General features: G+C 48.6%; 1 protein-coding gene across 1 annotated transcript in view; it reads right to left on the bottom strand.

Annotated features, from left to right (window-relative positions):
* Positions 1-11,531, bottom strand: part of NMNAT2 (nicotinamide nucleotide adenylyltransferase 2) — a gene marked incomplete at both ends in the record, with an annotated part of 28,780 nt that extends 17,249 nt beyond the window's left edge. The window contains one exon of the mRNA XM_082484652.1: positions 11,447-11,531. Within this exon, the coding sequence (XP_082340778.1) occupies positions 11,447-11,531 (85 nt within the window). The remainder of the gene's footprint in view (positions 1-11,446) is intronic.
* Positions 11,532-16,041: the final 4,510 nt, after the last annotated feature.

Here is a 16,041-nt window from a genome sequence, read left to right as displayed (position 1 = left end):
CATCGTGGGGTTGACCCTTCCCAAGGCAAGCCTGGGGAGATCCCAGTGTGTCCCACTGACACAAACAGCCTGTCCTGCCTCAAGCTCAGTGCCTCTTAGATGATCTCAGTCAGATTACCAGGAGACTTTTGGTTGGTAGAAAAATCCCATTAAGCCGACTACTTCTTAATGATTTTCATCTCCGAGATAATTGCTCTGTTACATACTTCCCCCCTTACCCTGTTAGTCCATAGCTGTACCCAGGCATTGTAGAAGGAATAAATTTGGAAGGGACTTCTATGCTAAATGGCTTCAGTCATTGCTGCACATTTGTTTTAATGACTTCTCATAAGCACAAAAAAGCAATGTCCACAAATAGCTCAAAACTAGTGGCGGAAGCAGAGGCTATGAGAGGCTTCAGAGAAGTGATGCTGCTGCAGCTGACCCTCCCACCTCCCAGCCCACCCAGGCCCCACACCAGTGTCCAACTGTGAGCGTGGCCCGACTGATGACTAACGAGACTCATGCTATCACCATCTGTTGACCACACGAGGCTTCATGACAGAAAAGTGAAATTAAATCTTTAAAACAAACTGAAAAAAAAAAAAAAAAGGTTGAAGACTGAGTCACAGTGAGGTGACCTAGAAATTGCAGACCATTTGCTGGAGACCCAACAAGATGGGACCTGGGCAGGGGACAGGCTGGTCCCAGGTGATCTGGGTTTCTTAGATGAAGCCATAGAGGAACAGTCTATTTGATATAATTGAATTTGAAATTGAAGGCATCCTATTTTTCCCTCTTTTTTTCAGAACTGGAGTATTGCAAGGGGCAGTGCACGTGAGAAGGCACAAAGGAGCCCAGGAAGAAAACCTCCAGGTTCCAGAGCTTGAGAAGAAGCATCTGAGGAAGATCCTGGCAAAGCAACCCAGGCCAAAGTGCTTTTGTCCCCTAGACCATCCCACCCTTCTGTAGTGGAGCAGGTGGGAGCAGGCAATGCCCACCAGGTAAACAACATGGGGATAAGTAGGGAGAGCTTAAGTTGAAGCTGCCACCAGCTCCTCCAGGTAGGAACTGGATCTACTTTTCTGTCAGGCAGGTGATTAGCATAGTGCTGTCACTCTCACCACTTCTAAGGAGAAGTGATATCATTTATTACCCAGAGATCTCCATCCTGGTATCACAGAGAGAGGATGAACATGCTCAGCACTTTGCTGGGTCCCACCTGACGGATGGGCAGCTGAATGCTGCCAAGGTGGATCGCCCTCCACCTGGTATTTGACACCCGGTACTGCTGCCTGGGTGCCTTAGAGGTCTTGGGGCTGGTGAGGTGAGGGGAAGCATCTAACCTGGTAAAAGCAGCTCTTAGCAGATAGAAATGGATAAAGAAGATGGCTTCATGTAATGAAGGATATTTTTTGAGCTCCCTGCCAGAGGACAGCACCAAAACACCCTGCTTAGAAGCCCTCAGGGAAGGATTAAGCATCTCTAGGTAAGAAGACTCTCTGTATGTGTGGTATTGAAGTGAAAAGTGAGAGGTTGTATACCTTTCCCTGGCTGATGCATTAGCTGGCTGCCCCATAAGTAAGCAAGGGCTGTGCACGCGGTAGCGTGGCGGAGGGGAGTGCGATTTCCTCTTCCAGTGTAGTATTTTCCTTAGTTTTTAGTGAGAAAGGTGCCAAAACGTGCATTTGTCAGCACTCAGTCTAAAATGCCCCCCTACCAAGACTTATGTAAGTACAAACAAGCGGAGTGAACATCAATGCAGCTGGACTGGGCAGGAAGCGGTCAGAATGATTTCAGCTGAAATCTGTCTCTCCTATAGGTTTTTCAAGGCTAACAGCTCTCCAGATGGTGTAAACCGATGTAAACATGCTGCCTGCAGTAAAGCAACATGAATTTGAGGCACGAATCTGGCCCGGAGCTGGTATTCTGTGGCTGTATCTCAGCTTCAATGAGAGTCTAAATATCAGGAGCAAAAATAAATTGGCGAGCACAGGGAAGGGTGTTCCAGATAGTTCTCACTGCTCTGTTTTGAAATTATTTTTATTGTCCTGGGCCCATGGATAGAGTGAAACAGGACAAGGGTAACAGCAAAAGGCACCTGGTGAATATTTTCAGTATCCTGCCATGGTCTTATATTTTGCTTCCACCAGGATGTGGGTGGCACGGCTGAAGTAGGACAGGCACCTCAATGTTCATCCCTGGAGAGGTCCCAGTCCCCACCTCAGCCAGCCACAGGCTGGGGAATTGGCGTCACCCAGTGCCTTTTTTTTTTTTTTTAATGGAGGCGGGGGGGAAACCCCAACAGATTTCCACGCTTGATTTCCACTGCCCTAATTTCCCCCTGCAAGCGCTCTGTTTGTTTTCATTTCCAAGCCGTTGTAGCACATGAAAGGCAGTGCTTTGTATGCCCCGGCGCATGTCGTGCTGCTCCTTCAGGCTGACACGCGACAGGATCACAACCTTACCAGAAGCAGACTATTTACAGTTCCCAACTACCCATGGAGCAGACATGGGGACCGTTTGCCTGGTGGCTCTTTGCTGGTCTTGGGTTGTCTCTACACGGGTCTGACCCTCGCGTTGTGAGTCTGACCCATGGCTTGTCTTTGCTGACAAAGCATCTGAAGATGCTGACCCTGGCAGGGAGCTGCGCTGCATGAACCAGGACTCAGTAGGCAGAAAACATCCCATCTATGGAGATGCAGAAAGATTGGGGGGATGCTGGTGGTGGCATGGGGTGGTGGAGGCAGCCAAGGTAGGACTTTGGCCTCACAGTGACACCAAAGGGATGTCATGTTTTCGATACCACAGCTGTGTGTTGCCTGGCTGCACAGCTCAGCAAAACCCTCTCTCTTTGCAGATCTATTCCCAAGACCCCCATTTCCTCCAAAAGAAGCATCAATGATGTCTTTGCACAAAGCAAAGGTGCCAGAAGCAAAGCTGTGCCTTTCAGCATCCCTAACTCGGCTCGTGAGATCTCTCTGGGAAAACCGGATTTTCTTACTTCCCTTGCCAATAAGCCCTAGCAAAATGTGGTTTCCTCAGGGAAGGCTTAACCTCAATTAGGGGGTGTTGGATTTTCAATGAAAGTAGAAACCTTTGTGGAACAGGGGCTGTGCAAGTCCTTCCTTGCCTGGCTCAGTGATGGGCTCTCCACCCATCCCATGGGGAGCTCCTCTGCGTTTGTCTCCTACTCCAGCTCCAAAACAGACATATCCCAGTTCATCTTTTCCTAGGGCAAGCCCTATAGTGGCCTTTCAAAATATGTATTTCTAATGACTCTAGGTTTTTCTGTTCCCAAAGTATAGATTTAGCAGTTTTCTGCTGGCGTGACCAAGCTGGTAGCTCAGGCTTACTGAAGGAAACTAGTTGATGCTGGAAAGGGAGAGAAAAAAAGAAACTAAACCACATGCTCCTGACCCAGGTTGTCTTCTCCAGGTGTGACTGCACACCACCAACATATGCAAGAAATGCTGATTCAGGGGGACAAGACCTGTGCCCTCACCCTGGTTTGTTTTCAGGGCTGTGATGGGCACTACAAACTTTGTCTGGCTTTTTCCTTGCGGGGCACCCCGAAAATCCAGCCCTGCTTGGCTGGGCACCAGTGGCACCACAGGACCGTTTGGAGTCAGGGGTTAAAAATGCCAGAGAGGATATGCTTATTTCAAAGTCCAGAGGTGCCCTGGCTTTATCTCCATCTTAGGCTGATTTTTCTGTCTTAGAGGTTGTTGAGTCTTTCCATAGATGCTTTGGGCTCCCTGGTGGAGGTTAAAGTTAGGGTTAGGGTTACTTGTGCTGCACATTCAACACAGCTGGATTGTTTCTGCTTGCCCCTTGCCCCCTGCCCCCTGGCTGCAAGGGGTGGGATGTGGTCTTGACCCCAGCTCTGATGCATCTCTGTGCCTTCTTCCTTGGCTTAGGGCACCCCTTGCAGCCCCCCTGCCTTGCTGTCAGAAGGGATTTTGGAGGTGAGAGCATGCAGGTGTGAGGATGTCTGTTTTGGGCCAGCTGCTGCTCAGATGCACAGAGATAAGCCTAATCACCAGCCACTGCTACCCACGTCCCTCATTGCTGCGATACCCAATACAAACCCTCAGCAGCCTGGCAGGGAAAGACGAGATGTGAGTCCCCCCCGCATTGCACCAGTTGGGAAGGATTAAGTGACTTGCCCAAGGTTGCATGAGAGCTGTGGGCTGCCACTTCTGGGGTTTAGCATTCAGCTAATTGACACCCTTGGCATAGCACAGGCAGCTATTAAAAAGTATCGGAGAAGATGATGCAGGAGGTGTGAGCATCTTAGTGAGTGCAAACGGTTTTTAAATAGAAGCGGAGCCCCTGTTTCTTTCTTGAATGAGGTTGTAGGACTAGATTTCTCACTGCTGAGTTTGTTTATAGTCGGTGGAAGTAAGAGGAGGAACGTGGCACATTTTGGGAGGTGGCATTGTCATAGAGACAATGTAATGTCTCACAGACCATAATAAATACTGCTAAATATTTAAGAGCTTATAAATATTTTAAAGAATTCCTGAGTAGTTACTGATGGAGTTTAATCTGGTGCTTGGGAAAACTCCTCCTCTCTGTGGGTCATGAAGAGGAGATGAGATGCTTGAGATGCAGGATACTGGTGACAAAGGCCATAACAAAAAGAATCTGTATGAGGTGCAGTGATGGGAATGTGACATTAACTGATACATATTGGCACTCAAAAGAGCCATGGGTGCTGCAGTCCTGCTGATGCTGCCCTGTCCTCCTGGCACATGACCCAAGAAGCTGCAGTTTCAGCATGTTTTGGGCAAGTCCTGGGAGTGGAGGCATGTCAGTGACTCACCCCCCACGGCACAAGGCTGGGCTGACTGGTTTCGTTGTCTGCCACTGCTTTGAGCCAGGAACACTTGGCCGGGCTAAGCATGTCTTGCCCTCCCAGGCCTCTCGCACTTATGAAAGATTTCAGCTGTTTGCTGTGATTTCAGCAGCTTGGGTGTCAGTGGAAGCTCCTCTATGGTGTTGCAGGGCCCGGCCAGCATTAACTTAAAAAGCTGCTGAGAGGTGAGCACAGATGCTACAACTCCCCATGTCCAATAAATCACCCCCATGTCCAATAAAGTAACATCTGTCCTGACTCTGCCCCTGGTCGCATCCTTCCTGTTGCCACTTGCCTTGTGCTGCCTGAGCTCCCAGAGCTCTTCCAATGCTGTGCGGAACAAAGCCAGGGCTGAATCAGGCCCTCCCTGTCCGTGCTGTCCTCCTGGAGTCCCATTACCCACCTCTCGCTCGATCGATGCCTCTGGCTAATTATGCATTCAGATTTCAGCCCAGAGATGAAATGGAAACATGAGGCAGCCTTGCAGAGGCCTTGACTTCTTACTCATGTTGCAGATGGCAGAGTTAAAGCCTCTCTCAAGCTCTTGGTGAGCTTTTGCTAGATTGGGGTCTGTGTGTGTAATTTTGCTTCTGGTCATTTGCAGATATATGCGCTTTTAAGCAAAAGGGGAAAGGGCGAGCTGTCATTCTGCTCACTCATTTCTCCCAGCTCCGTTCCAGGCAGCGATGCTCTCATTAAACTGCTCTGCAGTTCAGTTATCTCAATAAAGTAAAAAAAAAAAAAAAAAAGTGATTCTTGAAACTCAGGATATTAAAACAACACACTATAAACAAAAGCCTCAGCTACTGCCTCTTCCTCCCTCTTTACTTACAAAACTCCATCCCTTCATCTCAAAACCCTCTTTACGTGATGCAGCAGGCCTCAGTGCTGCTCCTCTACAAGGGCTGTGTTGAATAATCAAAGAGGAGCCTGCTGGGATCTTTAATTGCTCAAATTGTCTTAAGAAGCCATGTAATGGAGAGTTTTACTTTTGATGGCAGAGTCCTCTTCCATTATTTTCCATCAGAAAACTTTTTTATTTTTTTACCCAGCTGTTGGTTGGCATATAAACTCTCTTCAATAACAGATGCATGTAGGACATAGGGAAAACTTAATTGTCACTAGAGAATAAAGGGCGGGGAAAGGAAAACTAGTGGAGATCTGCTGAATTTCAAGATTCACTCTACCTATGAGCTATGTTTTTCTGCACAAGTCCAGGTCCTGTCACTGTTTGAAACAAAGTGGGTGAGAAACTTGATGGACAAACAGGTTTAAAACATCTAAGGTACCAAGACTGCCTATGAGAAGGCCACATCTGAATGACATCTCACAAACCCCTTCCTCCCATGTGAGCAGACTTGGAGCAACCCATCACTCCATAAACCAGTGTGCAGGAGATTAGATGCCCTGGATACAGACAGAAATGACAGATTTGGTTAAAATTGCCTATTTGCTATCAAATGCTTGATAGTGTCCTAAAAAATAGTTGTGAAAAGACCCAAGTGCTTCTGACAGACTCAAATAATAATGTCCCAACCCTTTCCTTGGGGGTCACCCAAACTCATGCCTCTGAGACCATCTCTGAGCATCCTCATAGACCCCCAGCCTCCACATTTCTGGACCTCATGGGCACTGTGCGGCCGGAGAGAGGAAGGGTGGCTTGAAACCTTCCTTGGCAAGGGCAGGGAGATCCCCGGTAAAGCTCTGCTAATCAAAGGCTGATGAGCAGAGGTGGAAAGGGGGATGGAAACGTGGCAGAAAGGGTTGGTTGACCCAAGCACTAGAGATGAAACTGTGGGAGGCTGCTCCTGCAGTGAGGCAGAAATAAAACTGCATTTGGTGAGCAAGGTTGTCTCCTTGAAGCCAAAAGATTGCACATAAAAGGATGGGTTGTGAGGAATTTCAAAACTTTAAAAATGGAAAAAAAAAAAAGTCTAACATGGCAAAATGGGGAACATGGGCATTTACAGTGAGACTTTTCTTCTACAATAGAAGAAAAAATATTAAAAAGAAGATAGAAAAAAATCAATACCAAAACACTGCATCTTGATTGACCTGATATCATCTCTCCACACCAAACTCCTCATGTTTCACTTCGCAAAAGTCATCTAAACAACTCACAATTTCTCACAGATCCATGGGACAGGACAAGCCCTTTCCCCTGCAGAGCTACAAAAAACTCATTCAACACCTTCCCTCCAACTCTGACAGCCTGTTGCCTCCCTCTCCAACCCTGAAACACCAGGAGGAAGAACCATGCAAAACCTGGAGCCTCTGACCTTGCATGGTGATACCTTTAACCCCAGTATTTTACCCAAGACCACCTTCAAATTGAAGCACACTTTTTTTTTTTTTTAATTGAAAAATACACTTTCTGCCTTGCTCTGCAGGGCTGCCCCTTGGTTTTCACGATCTGAACCCCAGGCAGGAGGAGGACACTGTTGTGTTCGGGTTTCTTGAGCTGGGACAAGGTGGGGAAATGATTTAATTCTCAAAGCAAACACAAGCTCATCAGCTGGAAGGGTGCCAGCACAGGCTTTGGTGTGTTAGCAGAGCTGCGCGGATTAGATTTTGCTTTTGACATTGGTTTGTTGGGTTTTGTCCTTTGGGTGGCATCGCTTGCATGGGAAGGAAGCAGTAGCCGAACTGTGGCGAGGCCAAGATGCAGGGAGATGTCCTTTAGGCAGCAAATCCCACTACTGGTGGTGACGTGCCACTTGGCATGTCCCCAGTGGTTCAGCACAGGGGTGCTGAAGCCAGCATGGGGACATTTTGGAGGTTCCCCTCCTGAGCCAGCTGCAGGGGAGGGCAGTTGAGAATCTACCCCATGCTCAGTGTTTCTCTGAGCATCAGAGGAAAATGAAAGTGAATTGGTTCGAGTTTGAATGTGTGCCAGCCATGCCAGTTGAGGTAAGCAGCTGGGCTCCCCAGCATCCAAGACTGGTGGGGTTTTCACGTGGCTTTAATGCAGGACTCTGTTCCAAATCTTATTTTTCTCCAATTATTAAGACTTTTTGCATGGGATCTGCTTTTCCTTCTCTGTACCTCTTTAGCGTACAAATGGAGATTCGTTTCAGGCTAAAGGCCACCAGTGATCATGTCAAGTTTTAGAAACAACCTCTGCCCTCTTCTCTCCTCCTGCCTTTTCTCCCTGCCATATTAGCATTCTAAACTGCTTCTCATAGCCACATAAAGCTAGAAAATACAACTCAAATTTGTGACTCAGAACATACGTATATCTAAAAGCACATCTGATACCACAAATAACTCAGAGTGTTTTCAGGGCTATGTGGGTGTTTGTCTCAACCCCTTGGTATGGATGGCTCTACAGCACCATATTTCACTAACTTTTTTATTGTATGTTATATATCTTATGTTAATTACTAATTTATATGTGTGGTATTCATTTTATATACACAGACATGAATCAACCTCATTTGGTGAGCTCTATTGACCCAGCCGTGTAACCGACAGAGGACAGAGGAAGCCCTGTTGAAGTAAGTTCATCTCCGCACAGATGAGAGGGTCAGCAATGGGTTGCCATTGCAGCTCTGGGGTTGTAACAAGAATCCCAGCCATCTGGAAACCCAAGGATCATGATGATACTGAGTCTTAAATTCACATGACTGGTGAAAAAAATAACCCAGTGGGAACATTTCCCCCAGAAGAAGAGACTTCCAAATAATTAACCCATCTCCTATTCAGGCAAAAATACTACAGGAAAAGGTTGGCTTTTGGCCTGAATAAAACATGGTAAGATCCAGACTGAGAAAAATTATGGTTGGCATACAATGGTATGCCTACAGTGGCATACCAGTGCAAACCTTATACTTCCTTTTGGCTTAATTAGTTTCACGTGTTAAACAGAAAAATTGTACCTATATCTGTTAGGCAAAAAGTCCTCCTAACAGGCTTATGGAGCCCAAATTTTTGTCTGAAAGATAAAGACAATATTTTTGCACAAATTCAGCTGTTTGAAATACAACATTTACAAGATTGAGTACAGTTTTGGTTGGACTCATATAGCATAGAGCTAATGAGTAACACAGACTTTGGTTGAGATTCCCATGGCTTCACATGATTATTCTTTTACACCTGTGGGGGTGTGTTCCTCAAACAAAAATGAACAGGGATTAAGCTAAATTCTATGTCCTTGCCTTGTAGAAGACTCATTTGTCCCTATCGGTTATCTCAAGATCAGTTATTCCAGGATCTCTACAGAACGTATGCATAGAAAATTTCCATATCAAGCCATCCTCTTTGATCTAAAACACACCTTCCTGAAAGATGTCTGAGTCTTGATTTACAGCCTTTGGGTGACAGAGAATCCATCAGGTATCCAAATACTTTTTCCTATTACTTGATTACCTTCACTCAAAACCACACACCACATTTGTATTTTGAAGTTGTGTGGTATCCAAACCTGCTCCTGGCATCTCACCAATCCTTCCTCTCCACAATAAAGGAGCCCCTTTCCATCACATACCACATATCCCTCCCCCAAGCAGATACTTAAAAGCCATGATCAAGTTGCTCCCTAACATGTTTAAGGATGGATCTAGACTGAGCCTCTCTAGACTCTTGCCACAAAGCCTGGTTTCTGGAGCTAATGTAATTCTTGTTACTGTTCCTCCAAGAAGGGTTTTGCTAACTCTGTACATGAAAATAACACAACCTTTATTCTTCTGCTTCAGATTCCCCTGCTTATATCTACAAGGATTGCATCTGCTGCCTTATTTACAGTGTCACACAGTTTGTATTCAGCAGGCTACATGCAATCACTCCTTAGTCCTTGACACAGTTGCTACTTGGCAGAAGATATTTGCCTGTTGTATATATTTGGCATGTGTTCCTCCTTGCTGGACATATGACTTTGCATTTGACTTCACTGTTTGAACACGCCCTTTTTATCAAACAACCCAAGTTGGGCAGCACAACTGACGCATTACCATTGTTAATTGCTATTCTAGTCACTTTGGGGCCATTGGTACTTTTTACTGGCTGGGACTATATATTTTCTTCCAGCTCATTGATAAAGATACTGAACAGTACTGAACAACAAAAAAAAATCTCATCAGGGGTCTACTAAAAAACACACAGTGCATACCAATAGCCTTATTTTCTAAAATATATCTTGTTACTGTTTTTAGTCCACTGAATGTGGGCCACACTGATATTTTTAATATTACTTTTCTTAATCAAAATATCATCTAGGACTAAATAATGTGAATTATACAAATCTGTTTTATCAATAGTCACTTCTATCAACCAAGTCCTTGTAATTTCATTACATTATCTTCTTTATTTTTAAATAGTTCTTGTTCCTTGTTGTTTGCAATAGGTTTTATCTTAGGGAATAGAATTTTTTCTAAGTTTAAAGTATATTGGTGCCCAGGACTACATTTTGCTGGCACTTGTGAAATGGAATAACAATGTGATCATTTGCATCTAGAAAATCATCATTTTCTAGCCTGCTGCCCAACTCATTATGATCTATGAAAACAAGATCTGATGCAGAAATACCCCAAGCTGATTTCAATTAATTTTGCACTTAGAAACTTATGTACAGCTTTTAGAAACCTCAGGGATGCTTCTCCAGCTGTAGCGCGAGACCTTCAGCATCTGCTCCCCAGCCTCAAATCTCCTATCAGACATCAAGGATGGTTCCTCCCTCTGCACTCTAAGAAGAGATATTAGAAGGCACTGATCTTTCTACTCCCATTTTGTTCAGTAGTCTGCAGTGGACACTTCACCCTCACAGGACTCTTTCCCACCCCAGGTAACTCACTGTTTGCATAGAGATCTCCAGGCATTTCGAGCTTTACCCAAACCGTCAGTATTTATGGCATGTCAGACTGCCTTTGATAGAGACTGCCCTTCCTCCATCCCTCTCTCCCTCCCTCCTTCTTGTCTTGCCTGAACAGGCTGTAGCAGTGATTCTAGCATGCCCGTCATTTGGATCATCTGATGGATGCTCATTAATATCAATCATCTCACACGAACATTTCAGATTCTTCCGACCTATTATCAATCTAAAGGTTGGGTGTTTCAATATTTCGATTAACTCCCTATATTTTTGTTCACTTCTGCCATACCTGGCTTTAGCTGCTTGGGCCGGCCCCTCCCTCCCTCCCTCCCCGGTCAGAGAGGATATAAAAGTGCTGCAGCAACCGCAGATTTGCAGACCAAACGGGCAAGCGACAGCTTACAAACACTGCCAGGAGCCCTTGCCAGGACCGACCCTGGGGGTTTGTGGGGGCGGGAGCGTGACAAGGTGAGGGCAGACGGGGGGAACCCCGCTATCTTAAGGGAAACATAACCCAGGGCTGGATGCCAGCCTTTCTGCTATTGGCTCTTGGTGTGGCCGGGGGCCGAGGCCCGGGTCGGCCTCCGCCTACGGCGCCTTCAGCACCGCCCGCCGCGGACAGCGCCCGGCCCGGGCGGCCCCCCGGCTCCCACCCCCCCGCGCTGCGGTCCCCCGGGAGCGGGGCTGCACCACCCAAAATGCTCCCCCCCACCCCCCACACCTCGGGGCGCAACCCCGGCTCCCTCCCCCCCCCCCCCCCCCCCCCCCCCCGCGCTGCCGGGGGTCCCGGCGGGACTGACCGAACATCTGGATGTGGCCCTTGGTGATGGGGTTGAAGCTGCCGCAGGCCAGCAGGATAACGTGGGTCTTGGTGGTCTCCGTCATGATGCCGGCGCGGCCCTGCCCGGCCCTGCCCAGCCCTGCCCCAGCCGCTTTTTGTGTCTCGGTGCGGCTGCGGCGGCGGCGGGAGGGAAGGAAGGAGGGAGGGAGGGAGCGGGGCCGGGGCGGGAGCGGAGGCGGCGCCGCGGCTGCGGGAGCGGGGCCGGGAGCGGGGCCGGCGCCGCCCCCTCGCCACGCACAGCCTGGGGCAGGCACACCCCGGCGGGTACGGCGGGTGGCTGGGCAGGCTTGCACACACAGATGTGGCACAAGCACACACACACAGAGGCAGGCAGGCGGTGCACCCCCTGCCCAGAGGCTGGGGGCTGCGGTCAGACACCTGGGTACGTACACACACATGTATATGTACACACATGCACGTGTGCAAACGAACACACACCCGCATGCACACGTCCATCTCCACAGGCACAAATATGCGCACATACATTTGCAGAGACATGTGCCCACACATGCATATACCCCCTGTGTATGCATACATCCACATGCATGCCCCCTGTATATGCACACATATGCTTGCACACATACACATGTGCACTACTTCACATGTGCACTCACACACAGATGAATTTCCCTTCTCCGAAGAGGGGTGGGGAGAGGTGGCAGATACCTACACGCACGCACACACACGCACAGGGGCTGTGCCACCCACACCTCCCCCAAGCAGTGGCGACACATTGGCATTCCCAGGGATGAGGAGATCTAACACACACCCATCTACACACACAACTCAATGTTTGAGAACAGCCACACTCTCTGTGTGCCCCCAGTCCTGCTCAGATGACCCCAGAGACCCAAGCACCTGCAGCCCCAGCCTGGGACACTCAGGGCCCTCCCAGCTGCCCCAGTGCAGCATTGTTGCAACGCCTTTTTCTGGGGCCCCGTGGGGAAACTGGCTTGGGGGGGCTTCAGCTTCACCCAACACCTCCATTTCACTGCGAAGGCAATGAAGATCACATAGCTGCTGTGGGTGCGCCGAAAACCAGTTTTTACAGCAAGGTAAACCAGTACCAGAGTGACTGACTGACTAATTATCTTCATTTCTTGTTTGTATGATTGCAGGACTGCTGTTGTCTGCTTAAGAAGCTCTTCTCCCCAGGAAAGGGCTGGCAGAGCCCTCTCTGCTCACAGCCACTGCAGGCGGAGCTGCGGGCAGCTGCCTTCAGCCGCCTCCCAAAGGCTGTCTCTGTCCTGTCACTTCTCTCCATCTCCTACATGCAGCATTTCCTCCCAGTAGGGGATTATTTGTGAGAAAGAAAGGTTTCCCTTTCTCTTCCTTCGTCTGTCCTCTTCCCTCTGCCCTTAAGAGGTACCAACTGCAAGGCTTCACAGCCACCGTTATCTCCCATTGCCCGCAGCAGCAGGGTGTATTTCTCACTGTCTTGTTAAGACAAATTATTTCCAGTCCTTTGCTTGGAAACTTTTCCCGTGCCAGCTTAGCCAGGTGCTGGGATGCTCGTCGTCCCTACCCCTGAATGATATGAAGGAGCAAGACCCCCAGGGAATGAACCCAAGAAGATACTTAGTCCATTTGCTCATAGAACCCTTAAATGCTTATTGTGGAGGCCCTGTCTGGAGTCATACCCTCAGGAGAAGGCATTGATAGCAAGCAGTGGTCTCTCTTGCCACATAGGGGTGCAATAACACACCCCAGGGTTATATTTTTATGCTGATTTTTAATTCAGACTAAGCTGGCATTGAGGAAGAGGGATGCTGAGACAGCTGGTGTGCTCTGCCTCTTCCTCCCTGCCTCTCCCCTTCAATTCCATCCAGATCCCCAGGGAGATGTGGGATATATCAATGGGGTGCTCCTCTTTGGCAACAAGCTGGCTTGAAAAACGCTGGTGTTTGAGGGCTCACTGTCCCCTTTGTATAGGCTTTGCAGGTTGAAGACTGCAGGATGGGGATCGGGAGGAAAGCAGGCAGAGCTGCCAGAATTTAAACAAACCATTAAAAACCCCACCCATACAGCACATGCAGCACGGAAAGGAGAAAGCAGTTTACATGCATTATCCAGAGGTTCTTACAGCCAGGAAAAAATAAAAACCCACCGGGAAAATACTCGCAAGTAGGAGAGAAAAAATGTTGTTAAGAGTGAAAATGTCTACAGGCAAAAATCCTTCAGGGAATTTCCTTTCTCACCAGCGGAAATCCAGGTGGGGAGCTTGCTGCTGTGAACACAAAATGATTTGGGTTCTCAGAGGTTCACTCTCTGTGTTAGTCTCAAAGCCAAACAAACCCCACAACAACGAGCTGGTAGGTCATATGGACATGGCAGATAGGCTGCAAGGGGGGCTTGGCTGGGGGGTGAAGTGGGATCAAGAATGGCAGCAAAACCATGGCCCTGCTGGGGTGAGAGAGGTTCTGCCCCCTCAGCTAGCTCCCCTGACCCCTGCCAAAAGCCATCCCTGTGGCAGTGAGGCCCAGGTACAAGTCTGCATGAGATCAAATTAGATGCACACAGTGGCCCCTAACCTGTGCAAGGTGTCCTAACGGTGTCCTAAAAACAACAGTGTCGCCTTTGCTTGCTCGGCTCAGCTGCAAGAAAGGCCAGGGGAAGCAGATCCATCTCTTTCAATTGGCTGCACAGGGAAAGGGCAATAAATAAATGAACAAATAACGTCAAGTCAGTAAAGGTACAGTGCTCTACCTTCTTACTAGCTCTGTACAGACATTTGATGATTCAATGGGATGAGATTTTTGGGTTGTGCTGGGCTTTTTTTTCGTTCTGCTCCTCCAAGCTTACCCCGAAAGGGAGAGACTTCCTGCTTTAGGAAAAGTTGTGGCTCTCTGCAGTTTAACACGGGTGCTGTGCTCTGTATAACTCTGCCTTTAAAACCACAGGCTTTAATTAGCATATATAAGCCTTAGGGTAACAGCAGAAAAAGAAGACATTCTTCAAGCCTGCCTTGGTCACATGTGTGTGCTGACTGACTGGTCCTTTGTGTGCATGTGCACACATCTCTTACTCTCTGTTTTCACAAAACTTGTTCTGCAATTTTGTTAAAAATTAGCCAATGAGTTAAAAAGCTGGAGTCTAATACACCGAGGGGCAGAAGCCTCTTCTCATTTGGAAACCAGGGACACCTGATGTTTCTGAGTAAGCCGCTTTCCACTCTGGCAAGGTGGGGGTAAGGGTGCTTGTTTTGCATTGCAGAGGCATCAGTGTCTCTACAGCAGTCATTGCTTGTGTGAAGTGATGGAACAAGCTGCAAGCCACCACGGTTCCTGCACAAGAGCCAACCTGGGGCTCCTCTCAGCTCAGCCATCTCCCCTGGCGATGGGCCCAGAGCTCTCACCCTGCTGTACGTCAGCACAGGTTTCAGATGGGAATGGCATTGTGGCACTACTGGTTTGGCTCCCGCCCAGAGCTGCGAGAGGCCTCGTCAATAGGGAACACGGTGCTTCTCTCCTACACGTTCCCACCTAAGATGGTGTCCTACCCCCTTCCCTTGGGGTGGTACAACTCTGAACCAATACGAAATGTGGGGGGTTGCCCTTACAAGAAGATTCCTTCACGGACTCTTTTCGTACAGAAGAGACTGAAGCTCAGGTGAGGCACTTGAAAACAAATTTTTTGTTAATCTTAACCCCATTCCCCACTAATTTTGCATAGGAAATTTTGCAGGGAGGCATCTTTTCTCTTCAGCCTTCTGTAGGTTGCACCACCTGCAGCCATAGGACCACCAGGTGCTGCTGTTGCAGGAGAAGGTACAAATGGAGATAACTCTCCCACTGCCTGATGATCCCCACCGCAACCCACTGGACCTGACAGCTCCTGGCATGGATGGCTGAATCTCTCCACATGCTCCTTTTCATGCTGGGATTTGACCTTAAACACCAGATAGCAAAAATTAAGATGGCCTGACCAGATGTGGTTTACACGCTGCCTGGCTGTGTCGGCGTTGAGGTCTGGCCAGCACTGCCCCTACCTTTTCCTTTGCTTTCCTGCGGTGCCGGGGTGGGTAAGCAACATGGTAAATCAGCTGTCACTTAGCAACGCTGCCGGTTCAGGAGCGGCGGTGGGTTTTGGCATGGGAGCAATGCCTGAGAGGCTGTGCGGTGCATCAGCCAGCCCAAGGCACAGCCCGCTGAGATGTGCAACCAGAGCCAAGCGCCTGGTAGAGACCAGGGTGCAGAGGGAGCTGCGTGCATGGGGAGAGGTTCCTCACCTCCAACACACACTATGTGTGAGGCAGGAGGTTATTTCACCTTCATGTTTTCCAACCCAGCCTTTATTTTCTTTTCCTTGCTGCTTTCCCTGAATACGTGGGTGCGAATTTCCCCCTGGTGAAGACAGCGGCCCCAGCCACAGGAGCCAGATGCTCCCTGCCAGTCCTCCCTGTGATTGCCATGCAGCACCAGAGCGTTCTGAGACCCCCAGCTGATTTGGGCTCCAACTCAGCCCACGGTGGCAAGCAGCCATCTGCCATCTGCGAAGCTGGTACAGCAGGACAGACAGAGGGCAGAAGGCTTGGTTTTATTCTCTGAGGAAGAA

The sequence above is a fragment of the Vanellus vanellus genome (genome assembly GCF_965231255.1).
Source record: "Vanellus vanellus genome assembly, chromosome: 5".
Taxonomy (NCBI): domain Eukaryota; kingdom Metazoa; phylum Chordata; class Aves; order Charadriiformes; family Charadriidae; genus Vanellus; species Vanellus vanellus.
The sequence above is the reverse complement of the archived record's forward strand: the minus strand, read 5'-3'. Positions and strand labels throughout refer to the sequence as shown.